The 14484-nt window shown below is 39.8% G+C and overlaps 1 protein-coding gene across 2 annotated transcripts in view; it reads left to right on the forward strand.

Moving 5' to 3' along the window:
* Window positions 1-14484, forward strand: part of LOC121377321 (pseudouridine-metabolizing bifunctional protein C1861.05-like) — a 41416-nt gene that overhangs the window by 3512 nt on the left and 23420 nt on the right. For both annotated transcript variants that reach the window (XM_041505262.1, XM_041505263.1), the window contains exons 4-7: window positions 7227-7312; window positions 8475-8566; window positions 9656-9767; window positions 12555-12661. In XM_041505262.1, coding sequence (XP_041361196.1) covers window positions 7227-7312; window positions 8475-8566; window positions 9656-9767; window positions 12555-12661 — 397 coding nt within the window. The remainder of the gene's footprint in view (window positions 1-7226; window positions 7313-8474; window positions 8567-9655; window positions 9768-12554; window positions 12662-14484) is intronic.

The raw sequence follows: 14484 nt of genomic DNA on the forward strand, positions 1-14484 counted from the left end.
AATTATAGGATATTAAATGAGCTTCCATTTCGTATCATGTTTATGTCCCGAGTGAAATTATTTTCATTTGTCACGAGCTTTAGCGAGTGACAACGAAAATTATTTCACGAGGGACATACACATGATTTGAAATGGTAGCGAGTTTAATATCATATTTATTACCCATAATCGATCATAATTTATATCACTCAACTTGTTTGGGTGACATTCCTGTAAGGTTGTAGTGTGCCAATCGATGATGTCATCGGGTGACGTCAAAGTGTTACGTCCCACTTGGCATTCTAGTGGGATGTATCACTTTGATATGTACCAAGATATTTATAACCATATGGGTAATAATATATACAATGTACTTATATATTTATTTCATCTTATAAATGGTAAACCAATTTAGATTGAAACAAATAGAAAACATAGCTTAATAAGGAAGGAAGGAAGGAAATGTTTTATTTAATGACGCACTCAACACATTTTATTTACGGTTATATGGTGTCGGACATGTGGTTAAGGACCACACAGATATTGAGAGAGGAAACCCGCTGTTGCCACTTCATGGGCTACTCTTTTCAATTAGCAGCAAGGGATCTTTAATATGCACCATCCCACAGACAGGATAACACATACTACAGCCTTTGATATACCAGTCGTGGTGCACTGGCTGGAACGAGAAATAACCCAGTGGGCCCACCGGTGGGGATTGATCCCAGACCGACCACACATCAAGCGAGCGCTGTACCACTGGGCTATGTCTTGCCCACTTGGTTCAATAAATGATAACAGACATAAAATATTAACACTTTGTACAGGGCTTTGATAATTTTCAGTCAGTAGGATAAAAGCTCCATGATGGACAAATTCTCTGATTGTACCCCCCCCCCCCCCATCTCAACCAGTGCCCCATGATTTGTATATCAAAGGCTGTGGTATGTGCTGTCCTGTGTGTTTCACCTGTCAACCAGTGCCCCATGATTAGTATATTAAAGGCTGTGGTATGTGCTGTCATGTGTTTTTCACCTGTCTCAACCAGTGCCCCATGATTGGTATATTAAAGGCAGTGGTATGTGCTGTCACATGTTTTTCCCGTTTCAACCAGTTCCCCATGATTGGTGTATTAAAGGCAGTGGTATGTGCTGTCACTTGTTTTTCCCCTGTTTCAACCATTTCCCCATGATTGGTATATTAAAGGCAGTGGTATGTGCTGTCACGTGTTTTTCCCCTGTTTCAGCCATTTCCCCGTGATTGGTACTATATCAAAGGCAGTGGTATGTGCTGTCCTGTTTCCCCCAGTTTCAACCAGTTCCCCATGATTGGTATATTAAAGGCAGTGGTATGTGCTGTCCTGTGTTTCCCCCAGTTTCAACCAGTTCCCCATGATTGGTATATTAAAGGCAGTGGTATGTGCTGTCATGTGTTTTTCCCGTTTCAACCAGTTCCCCATGATTGGTATATCAAAGATTGTGGTATGTGCTGTCCTGTTCCCCCAGTTTCAACCAGTTCCCCATGATTGGTATATCAAAGGTTGTGGTATGTGCTGTCCTGTTTCCCCCAGTTTCAATCAGTTCCTCATGATTGGTATATCAAAGCATGTGGTATGTGCTGTCCTGTGTTTCCCCCAGTTTCAACCAGTTCCCCATGATTGGTATATTAAAGGCAGTGGTATGTGCTGTCCTGTCTGTTTTTCCCCCGTCTCAACCAGTTCCCCATGATTGGTATATCAAAGGCAGTGGTATGTGCTGTCCTGTGTTTCCCCCAGTTTCAACCAGTTCCCCATGATTGGTATATTAAAGGCAGTGGTATGTGCTGTCCTGTCTGTTTTCCCCCCGTCTCAACCAGTTCCCCATGATTGGTATATCAAAGGCAGTGGTATGTGCTGTCCTGTGTTTCCCCCAGTTTCAACCAGTTCCCCATGATTGGTATATTAAAGGCAGTGGTATGTGCTGTCCTGTCTGTTTTCCCCCCGTTTCAACCAGTTCCCCATGATTGGTATATTAAAGGCAGTGGTATGTGCTGTCCTGTGTTTCCCCCAGTTTCAACCAGTGACCCATGATTGGTATATTAAAGGCAGTGGTATGTGCTGTCCTATGTTTCCCCCAGTTTCAACCAGTTCCCCATGATTGGTATATTAAAGGCAGTGGTATGTGCTGTCCTGTGTTTCCCCCAGTTTCAACCAGTTCCCCATGATTGGTATATCAAAGGCTGTGGTATGTGCTGTCCTGTGTTTCCCCCAGTTTCAACCAGTTCCCCATGATTGGTATATTAAAGGCAGTGGTATGTGCTGTCCTGTCTGTTTTCCCCCCGTTTCAACCAGTTCCCCATGATTGGTAGATTAAAGGCAGTGGTATGTGCTGTCCTGTGTTTCCCCCAGTTCCCCATGATTGGTATATTAAAAGCAGTGGTATGTGCTGTCCTGTGTTTCCCCCAGTTTCAACCAGTTCCCCATGATTGGTATATTAAAGGCAGTGGTATGTGCTGTCCTGTGTTTCCCCCAGTTTCAACCAGTTCCCCATGATTGGTATATCAAAGGCTGTGGTATGTGCTGTCCTGTGTTTCCCCCAGTTTCAACCAGTTCCCCATGATTGGTATATTAAAGGCAGTGGTATGTGCTGTCCTGTCTGTTTTCCCCCCGTTTCAACCAGTTCCCCATGATTGGTATATTAAAGGCAGTGGTATGTGCTGTCCTGTGTTTCCCCCAGTTCCCCATGATTGGTATATTAAAAGCAGTGGTATGTGCTGTCCTGTGTTTCCCCCAGTTTCAACCAGTTCCCCATGATTGGTATATTAAAGGCAGTGGTATGTGCTGTCCTGTCTGTTTTTCCCCCGTCTCAACCAGTTCCCCATGATTGGTATATCAAAGGCAGTGGTATGTGCTGTCCTGTGTTTCCCCCAGTTTCAACCAGTTCCCCATGATTGGTATATTAAAGGCAGTGGTATGTGCTGTCCTGTCTGTTTTCCCCCCGTCTCAACCAGTTCCCCATGATTGGTATATCAAAGGCAGTGGTATGTGCTGTCCTGTGTTTCCCCCAGTTTCAACCAGTTCCCCATGATTGGTATATTAAAGGCAGTGGTATGTGCTGTCCTGTCTGTTTTCCCCCCGTTTCAACCAGTTCCCCATGATTGGTATATTAAAGGCAGTGGTATGTGCTGTCCTGTGTTTCCCCCAGTTTCAACCAGTGACCCATGATTGGTATATTAAAGGCAGTGGTATGTGCTGTCCTATGTTTCCCCCAGTTTCAACCAGTTCCCCATGATTGGTATATGAAAGGCAGTGGTATGTGCTGTCCTGTGTTTCCCCCAGTTTCAACCAGTTCCCCATGATTGGTATATCAAAGGCTGTTGTGCTGTCCTGTGTTTCCCCCAGTTTCAACCAGTTCCCCATGATTGGTATATCAAAGGCAGTGGTATGTGCTGTCCTGTGTTTCCCCCAGTTTCAACCAGTTCCCCATGATTGGTATATTAAAGGCAGTGGTATGTGCTGTCCTGTCTGTTTTCCCCCCGTTTCAACCAGTTCCCCATGATTGGTAGATTAAAGGCAGTGGTATGTGCTGTCCTGTGTTTCCCCCAGTTCCCCATGATTGGTATATTAAAAGCAGTGGTATGTGCTGTCCTGTGTTTCCCCCAGTTTCAACCAGTTCCCCATGATTGGTATATTAAAGGCAGTGGTATGTGCTGTCCTGTGTTTCCCCCAGTTTCAACCAGTTCCCCATGATTGGTATATTAAAGGCAGTGGTATGTGCTGTCCTGTGTTTCCCCCAGTTTCAACCAGTTCCCCATGATTGGTATATCAAAGGCTGTGGTATGTGCTGTCCTGTGTTTCCCCCAGTTTCAACCAGTTCCCCATGATTGGTATATTAAAGGCAGTGGTATGTGCTGTCCTGTCTGTTTTCCCCCCGTTTCAACCAGTTCCCCATGATTGGTATATTAAAGGCAGTGGTATGTGCTGTCCTGTGTTTCCCCCAGTTCCCCATGATTGGTATATTAAAAGCAGTGGTATGTGCTGTCCTGTGTTTCCCCCAGTTTCCCCCAGTTCCCCATGATTGGTATATTAAAGGCAGTGGTATGTGCTGTCCTGTGTTTCCCCCAGTTTCAACCAGTTCCCCATGATTGGTATATTAAAGGCAGTGGTATGTGCTGTCCTGTGTTTCCCCCAGTTTCAACCAGTTCCCCATGATTGGTATATCAAAGGCTGTGGTATGTGCTGTCCTGTGTTTCCCCCAGTTTCAACCAGTTCCCCATGATTGGTATATTAAAGGCAGTGGTATGTGCTGTCCTGTCTGTTTTCCCCCCGTTTCAACCAGTTCCCCATGATTGGTATATTAAAGGCAGTGGTATCTGCTGTCCTGTGTTTCCCCCAGTTCCCCATGATTGGTATATTAAAAGCAGTGGTATGTGCTGTCCTGTGTTTCCCCCAGTTTCAACCAGTTCCCCATGATTGGTATATTAAAGGCAGTGGTATGTGCTGTCCTGTCTGTTTTCCCCCCATCTCAACCAGTTCCCCATGATTGATATATTAAAGGCAGTGGTATTTGCTGTCCTGTCTGTTTTCCCCCCATCTCAACCAGTTCCCCATGATTGATATATTAAAGGCAGTGGTATGTGCTGTCCTGTCTGTTTTCCCCCCATCTCAACCAGTTCCCCATGATTGATATATTAAAGACTGGTATGTTATGGCCTGTTCATTTCCACGCATCTCAATCAGTGCTCCGTTATTGGTACCTGTATATCAAAGGATGTGGTATGTGTTGTCATGTCTTATGAGAAAGTGCATATACAAGATCCCATGTTACTAATGAAAAAATGTAGCGGGTTTCCTATGAAGACTGTCAGAATTACCAAATGTCTAACATTAATTGCCGAGGGGGCAGGAATTAGCTCCGTTGGTTGAGTGCTCGCTTGATGTGCTTGCATCACAGGATCGAACCGCCTTGGTGGATACATTCAGCTGATTGGTTTTTGTTCTTGTTCCAACCAGTGCATCACAACTGGTCAAAGGCTGTGGTATGTGCTTTCTTGTCTTATGGGGAAAATACATATAAAGGATCCCATGTTACTAATGGAAAAATGTAGCAGGTTTCCTCTGAATCTGTGGGATCGATATCCCCATCGGTGGGCCCATTGGGCTATTTCTCGTTCCAGCAAGTGCACCACGACTGGTATATCAAAGGCTGTGGTATGTGCTATCCTGTCCTGTGGGAAAGTGCATATAAAAGATCCCTTGCTGCATTAGGAAAAATGTATTTTGTGTTTCCTCTGATGACTACAAGTCAGAATTAACAAATCTTTGACATGTATCCAATAGCCGATGATTAATTAATACAAATGTATATCAATGTGCTCTAGTGGTGTTGTTAAACAAAACAAATTTTAACTGCCCTCCCCACTCCAGCTGGGTATGACTTGTGTAATAAGAAATGGCCCCTCAGGACTCTTGTTAACTGTCAATATGAACAGTGCCTCTCCAGTTTTATATATCTGAATATTTTTTTTTTATTCTATCCAAATGCTAAATTATTTTGTTGAAAGTTAAGGCACCAGGTCCCGGTTTCACAAAGCGGTCTTAGCCCTGAGATCACCTTAATGCATAAGGTGGTTACACAGTTACGGTGATCTTAGAGCTAAGATCACTTTGTGAAACTGGATCTAGGTGTGTGTGCGGGAAGGAGGTTCATGGGGTTGAAACTCCCCGCTCCCCCTCCCCAGCTCAAAGTGAATTTTCTATCTTTTTCAATATATTTTTGGGGGGATGACTCGACCTCCCCTAGAAACTTGACTCATCACAAACTAGACCCCCTGTATAAATTACTGCACTACTTAAGTTGTCTCTCGTTAAGCAGCAAAATGTCCACTTGATTAAACTAGGATTTTTTTGAGGGTGGGGGGGGGTGTGAGGGGTGGGGGGGTCATAACATTTTGATAGAATTAATAAACAGACTCATCATCTTATACAAACACAAAATTACAGGTGTCTGAAAATTGTGAGACCGATCGTTTTGTTCATGCGATGCTCGCGCGAATTAATTTTGCAAAATCTATTTTTCATTTGCACTTTAAATGTAGGACATCATTTACATGGACATAAAGGGTTACGCAGAAAGGAAATGGGTTCACTGAATTCAGTTTTACATAAACCATAAACAGTTTAATTTTCAATATTTAGAGATCAATAATTTAGTTTGGCCTGACCGATTTTTCATTTCCATTTTAAATTTAGGACATCATTTACATGGACATAAAGGGTTATTCAAAAAGGAAATGGGTTCATTGAATTTAATTTTACATAAACCATAAATAGGTTAGAATTTTTTTTAGTTTTTAGAGATATGAAAATTAATTACGTGATCAAAAATAGGGCCAGGGACAGACTCCTTGGGCTCCCACCTAAATCTGATGTCGGTCACACTGAGGTTAATTTTAACCACTTTACAACATATTTTCAGCACAGCACTCGAGGTTGATCACACTGAGGTTAATTTTAACCACTTTACAACATATTTTCAGCACAGCACTCGAGGTTGATCACACTGAGGTTAATTTTAACCACTTTACAACATATTTTCAGCACAGCACTCGAGGTTGATCACACTGAGGTTAATTTTAACCACTTTACAACATATTTTCAGCACAGCACTCGAGGTTGATCACACTGAGGTTAATTTTAACCACTTTACAACATATTTTCAGCACAGCACTCGAGGTTGATCACACTGAGGTTAATTTTAACCACTTTACAACATATTTTCAGCACAGCACTCGAGGTTGATCACACTGAGGTTAATTTTAACCATGTTACAACATATTTTCAGCACAGCACTCGAGGTTGATCACACTGAGGTTAATTTTAACCACTTTACAACATATTTTCAGCACAGCACTTGAGGTTGATCACACTGAGGTTAATTTTAGCCAATTTACAACATATTTTCAGCACAGCACTCGAGGTTGATCACACTGAGGTTAATTTTAACCACTTTACAACATATTTTCAGCACAACACTTGAGGTTGATCACACTGAGGTTAATATTAACCATGTTACAAACATTTTCAGCATCATACTCGAGGTTGATCACACTGAGGTTAATATTAACCATGTTACGAAATATTTTCAGCACCACACTTGAGGTTGACAACACTGAGATTAATATTAACCATGTTACAAACTATTTTCAGCACTGCACATGAGGTTGATCACACTGAGGTTAATATTAACCATGTTACGAAATATTTTCAGCACAGCACTAGAGGTTGAGACGATCGTGCGAGAAAATGGTGCAGTACCAGCAACCATTGCTGTGCTTGATGGCAAGATACATGTAGGTAAGTACTGATCTGATCAGGGTGCTGTCCACTGTCCATCCGTCCTTCCATCTGTCTGTCTGTTTGTCTGTCCCACATATAGTTTTCTGGATATTTTTTTCACAATGGATTGAGCTATTAAGCTGAAATTTTGTATATTATTACAGATCAAGTTTGACTTTAGTGACAATTTACCCATTTTTGACAGAGTTATGGCCCTTGAACTTAGAAAATACAGAAATTAGTTTTTCCGGACATTTTCCCCCAATGCCTCAAAATACTGAGCTGTAATTTTGTGTATTGCTTTATTATATACTACTACATATCAAGTTTGACTTTCATGACAATTTACCCATTTTTGACAAGAGTTTTGGCCCTTGAACTTAGGAGATATGAAAATTTGTTTTCCAAACATTTTTTGTTGCAATGCCTCAAGATAAGGAGAGCTCTATAATTTTGTGTATTGCTTTATTATGTTTTTGACAGAGTTATGGCCCTAGAACTTAGAAAATACAGAAATTTGTTTTCCAGACATTTTCCCCCAATGCCTCAAAATATTTTGCTATAATTTTGTGTATTGCTTTATTATGTTCTGTTGCAAATCAAGTTTTGACATTTAAAGCCATTTACCCATTTTTTCACGGAGTAATGGCCCTTGAACTTAGGAGACATAAAAACTAAAATTTACAGACTTCTTTTTGAGATGAAATTTTGTATATAGCTTTATCATGTACTGTTACAGATCTAGTTTCATTTTCATGGCGATTTACCCATTTTTCACAGAGTTATGGCCCTTGTATTGCTTTAGCAGTACTCTCGGAATGCTGGGGCGAAACGTAGCCCAGTCTCTTGATGCGCAGTCGGTCTGGGATCGATCCCCGTTGGTGGGCCCATTGGGCTGTTTCTCATTCCAGCCAGTGCACCACGACAGGTACATCAAAGGCCGTGGTATGTGCTATCCTGTCTGTGGGAAAGTGCATATAAAAGATCCCTCACTGCATTAGGAAAAATGTAGTGGGTTTCCTCTGATGACTACGAGTCAAAGTTACCAAAATGTGTGACATCCAATAGCCGATGATTAATTAATCAATGTGCTCTAGTGGTGTCGTTAAACAAAAACAAACTCAGAATGTTTGTTATATTATGGCCTGATACAGTTTTTGTACTCTTGTTTCTGTTCCAGGTGTAACTGCCGATCAGTTGGAGTGGTTGGGAAGTCGGTCTTCTGGCTTGTACAAAATCTCAAGACGAGACTTTCCTGTTGTTCTGTCAAAGGTACCATAAAATATTTACAAACATAACTTTCACATACATTTCACATACATGTGCAAATATATTAGTGATCTTGTTTGTAAAATTTGTTATAGTTGTTTCGTTGATTTTTATAAAAAAAAATTTGTAAATATAAAATAGATAATTTGTGTCATGAAAATTTATATTCCAGTTGTCAGTTAAAACATATGATTGATTTTCAACCTCATTATTATCTTTTGATAATCTGACCTCTGACCTATATCACTTCCCCCCCACCCCCCATTTGCCATAGATCCCATTCTGCTTCTGTGATTGGTAATACATGTAATACTCATAAGCTTATGAGATGGAGGCATGGGGGGAGGGTGGGGGGCAACTGAAGCAAAACCTCAAATTCGGGCAAAGATGATACAGACATTCGGGCAAAATGTGCTAACCTGAGACCTTTTTACCATGTATTTCCGTCAGAATTAGTTGTAATCCATGTAAAATGCATAGAGCTGTTTGGTAATAATGCTAATATGATTAAATGTTGTTATGCAAATTCGGGCATTTTCGTTTATATCGGGCACACGCCAACCTGCCCCACCTACAAAAATGGGAGCCCATACGCTTATGATAGTTGTGCTGATAAAAAGAAAGAAGTGTTTTATTTAACGACGCACTCAACACATTTTATTTACGGTTATATGGCGTCAGACATATGGTTAAGGACCACACAGATTTTGAGAGGAAACCCGCTGTCGCCACTACATGGGCTACTCTTCCGATTGGCAGCAAGGGATCTTTTATTTGCGCTTCCCACAGGCAGGATAGCACAAACCATGGCCTTTGTTGAACCAGTTATGGATCAATGGTCGGTGCAAGTGGTTTACACCTACCCATTGAGCCTTGCGGAGCACTCACTCGGGGTTTGGAGTCGGTATCTGGATTAAAAATCCCATGCCTCGACTGGGATCCGAACCCAGTACCTACCAGCCTGTAGACCGATGGCCTGCCACGACGCCACCGAGGCCGGTTTGTGCTGATAAATTATGATATCACAAGACACTCTGGGAGTATCCTCTATATATACAGTAACTCATCTGTTTGTTTTTTTACTGACTTCAGGCTGGCAGTGGTGGTACAACGGTCTCTGGCACTATGGTTGTTGCCCACAAGATGGACATTCCCATTTTTGTAACAGGGGGCATAGGCGGAGTTCATCGAGGGGTGGATGCAAGTGAGTGAAAATATATTTCAGCCTTAAAGATATTCAGTGAAAATATATATATGTATTTCTTAAAAATAGAATGTCCCGAGTTTGTTGCCATTGTAACATGTACAATATATAGAATTTTCAAGAGCTCAAATTATGTATTAAATACACTTTCTTGAATATTTAAGATTGATAGACTCTATCATATGTGGTCATGTGGGACAGAAAAAGTACACCCAAAGTGGTGGACATTTCGACCTGGGACGAGGCTTGCACAGTGGTGTCTTTTTCTCCCATCCATTCGATAAATAAACCATTATTTTACACGCACAAACAAAGATGGCTGAAAAAGTAGCTTCTTTATTTGACCATTTTATCATAAATAAACTACTCTATCATATTTGTTGTGTTTGTTTCATGTGTTAAATGACCTGGTCATCACATAGGAACAGCCATTCATATGTCTTGAAATTGTCAACACACGTATATGTGTAAACAACCATGTGTTATCAAAAATAACATATGGTGTTCTCACCAACGAGTGTGTAAGAAAAACAAATATATGTGAGGAAATAAAATGTAGTTGGAGCTATGTCAAACATTAGGGATAGTTACAAGCACACATTGATTATAAAACACCGTGGTTAGGCCATCGGTCTACAGGCTGGTAGGTACTGGGTTCGGATCCCAGTCGAGGCATGGTATTTTTAATCTAGATACCGACTCCAAACCCTGAGTGAGTGCTCCGCTAGGCTCAATGGGTAGGTGTAAACCACTTGCATCGACCAGTGATCCATAACTACCGGCGTCCTGGTTAGGCCATCGGTCTACAGGCTGGTAGGTACTGGGTTCGGATCCCAGTCGAGGCATGGGATTTTTACACCGACCAGTGATCCATAACTGGTTCCACAAAGGCCATGGTTTGTGCTATCCTGCCTGTGGAAGCGCAAATAAAAGATCCCTTGCTGTCTGTCGTAAACGAGTAGCCTATGTGGCAACAGCGGGTTTCCTCTAAAAAAACAGTGTCAGAATGACCATATGTTTGACATCCAATAGCCGATGATAAAATCAAAAATCAATGTGCTCTAGTGGCGTCGTTAAATAAAACAAACTTTACTTTTACTTTCATTGACTATAAACAGACAATGCATTGGGGTAGGTGAGGGGGGCATGCGGGCCATAGCCCTTCCAATCATACCTCTTCGTTTTTACCAACAACATTATATATATGCCTGTCACCCCATAAGATGACTCGTAGACAGTGTGTGTGGCTGCCCTAAATGTGGATGCCCCCCCCCCCCACTCCCCCAACCATGAAGTCCTGGCTGCATCAATGAGACAATATGAATGTAATAATAATGATGATGATGGAATAATGAGAAACATCACCTAGTACAGAGTTTGATCAGCTATGTTTCTAGACTCCGATAATCGGCATCATTCCCCACCATTTTCTAAAGCCTATGTTGTTTTTTATTCCCAATTTTGGAATAAAAAAATCCCAATCTGAATGTAATTAATTCACATTTTGTATTATGATATAAAGACATACATGTGTATTTTGAAAAATGATGCATACTTTTTGATTAAATACCTCTTATCTCCCCTATAATGCTTCATAATGCAAACTAGATATATTAATTTGAATAAATACAAGGACATGGTTGTACAGAATTAAATTTTAACCTGTCTTAAAAGTCAAAGCCATGGACATCAAGTCAAATTTGAGAAATAAAACTTTGTAGTAGTGAGTATCTAATTATACAGGGAAACTGGCCTCGGTGGTGGATTGGTTATGTCATTGGACTTCTTACTGGTAGGTACTGGGTTCTTATCCCATCTGCCCCAGCATGTGCTGTAACCTCACTATGGTGCAGGGGTGTAACATTCTCTTTGAGAATGGCCAATACAGCACAAAATTGAAGTTTTGAGTAAAATTCAGTATCCGTAAAATTCTGTGATATTTGTGTTTTTGCACAGTTCTTTACACTGTTTTTGTTTAAGTCTTGAATTTTTATATTGATGTTGATCATCACTTTATTTATTTGCATTACCATAGTTTGACACCCAATAGCCGATGTATTGTTCGTGCTGGGGTGTCGTTAAACATTCATTCATTCATTCATTCATTCTTATCCCATCTGAGGCAGTGGGGGATTTTTCATGCCAGTACCGGCTCCAACCCAGAGTGAGTGCACCACTAGGCTCAATGTGTAGGTATAAGCCACATACACCGAGTTTCACCCACTTCACGGGTAAAATTATGGGTGTGTCTCCCGAATGTATGACTCCACATGGGGGATGATTACCCGGCATGCACTGCAGGTTCCGTGTACCCCGGGCTCGGGTGATACCGAGATAGCTCAACTGACAACAAGCGTGGAGCATGGCCCTGTCAAGTAGTCCCATACTGAAATGGAAATACTGCTGCTTCACCATTCATCTCATCATCATCCATGTTTGTAATGTCCAAAAATACAAAAAATGTCTTTGTCTCTGTGTTAAATGTTTGTGGCGTTTAAAAAAAAAAGAAAAAAAAAGAAGTTTTTTTAGTATCGCGTCACAATTCGCTACGCAAGTTTCAGAGATCACTACACAGTTTTAAAATATTAAACAGTAGTTGTTAATCAATTTTTAGTTGACTAGAAATATCGCTAATCAGGTTTTTGATAAATAATTTTTCCTAACACAAATCAGGTTGAAAAGAAAGAAATCCAAATTTAGTACATTTTTGTTGAAACTGCTGTCAATGACTGTCAGAATTATTATTTTCAAGCCCTGACTATACATTGTATTGCTTTATTTGTTTAGCTATGGATATTAGTGCAGACCTAACAGAACTTGGAAGAACTCCCGTTGCCGTGGTTTCTGCTGGGATCAAATCTATTCTGGACATTGGGAAAACTCTAGAATATCTGGTATATTTATTTCACATTTCTAGTAAGGGAAAAACTCTAGAATATCTGGTATGTTTATTTCACGTTTCTAGTAAGGGAAAAACTCTAGAATATCTGGTATATTTATTTCACATTTCTAGTAAGGGAAAAACTCTAGAATATCTGGTATATTTATTTCACCACTTCTAGTAAGGGAAAAACTCTAGAATATCTGGTATATTTATTTCACATTTCTAGTAAGGGAAAAACTCTAGAATATCTGGTATATTTATTTCACATTTCTAGTAAGGGAAAAACTCTAGAATATCTGGTATGTTTATTTCACGTTTCTAGTAAGGGAAAAACTCTAGAATATCTGGTATATTTATTTCACGTTTCTAGTAAGGGAAAAACTAGAATATCTCATATATTTATTTCACATTTCTAGTAAGGGAAAACTAGAATATCTGGTATGTTTATTTCACCACTTCTAGTAAGAGAAAAACTAGAATATCTGGTATGTTTATTTCACCACTTCTAGTAAGGGAAAACTAGAATATCTGGTATGTTTATTTCACGTTTCTAGTAAGAGAAAAACTAGAATATCTGGTATGTTTATTTCACGTTTCTAGTAAGAGAAAAACTAGAATATCTGGTATATTTATTTCACATTTCTAGTAAGGGAAAACTAGAATATCTGGTATATTTATTTCACATTTCTAGTAAGGGAAAACTAGAATATCTGGTATGTTTATTTCACGTTTCTAGTAAGGGAAAAATTCTAGAATATCTCGTATATTTATTTCACCATTTCTAGTAAGGGAAAAACTCTAGAATATCTAGTATATTTATTTCACCACTTCTAGTAAGGGAAAAACTAGAATATCTGATATGTTTATTTCACCATTTCTAGTAAGGGAAAAATTCTAGAATATCTAGTATATTTATTTCACCATTTCTAGTAAGGGAAAAATTCTAGAATATCTAGTATATTTATTTCACCATTTCTAGTGAGGGAAAAATTCTAGAATATCTGGTATATTTATTTCACATTTCTAGTAATGGACCATTTATCATTATTTACATTTTCATTTTGACAAACCACAGATTAAGAGGGAGGAGGTTTATGCCAACATACGCTTTACACAAACAAAAAATGTTGCTCAAATATTTCTTATAAAAAAATATACATTTTTGGTGTCTGTTTCAAGGTTTGACAGAGATGCTTTGAACATTACAGAATTAAATCTATTAGTTAATGTGGTCTCCGATTGGGGTTTTTTCCCATCCCAACCAGTGCCTGACAACTGGTATATCAAAGGTCATGGTACTGTAAACCGTATTAATATTGCGACGTGTTTTTTTCGCGAATGTATACCTTAGCGCATGTTCACGACGTGTAAATTTCGCGAACGACGTTGACAGCTCAAAAAAAAAAGTGGATAAAGACAGCTCACTGTAATTGTTATAAAGTTACTGTCTGTAAATCAATATTCTGTTATCCTACATCAAGCAATTGTGCCTGGTACAGAGTCTATAGAGGGGATTAGGCCCTACCAACCTCACCTGTATTAGAATCACAACTCACAGCTTCAGTTGTTAACTGTTAACACCCTTTGGTAGATAAAACAATAAACGATTAGTCACCATCGATTGAAGTTACCTAAAACAATTAACGATTAGTCGCCATCACGGAGAGCTCGTGTATAGGCTGTGCCTGTTGAGTGAATCTTATTGTGAATTTTATTCTCAATAAAATATTTCAAAACAAAACAAATTAGTCGCAGTGTATGTTAGCTTGTTCAATAAACATGTTACCAGTTATTAACTTATTTGTGTTACCTTTTGTAAAATGAATATGCTAA

Source organism: Gigantopelta aegis, chromosome 7, assembly GCF_016097555.1.
Source record: "Gigantopelta aegis isolate Gae_Host chromosome 7, Gae_host_genome, whole genome shotgun sequence".
In the NCBI taxonomy this organism is placed as follows: domain Eukaryota; kingdom Metazoa; phylum Mollusca; class Gastropoda; order Neomphalida; family Peltospiridae; genus Gigantopelta; species Gigantopelta aegis.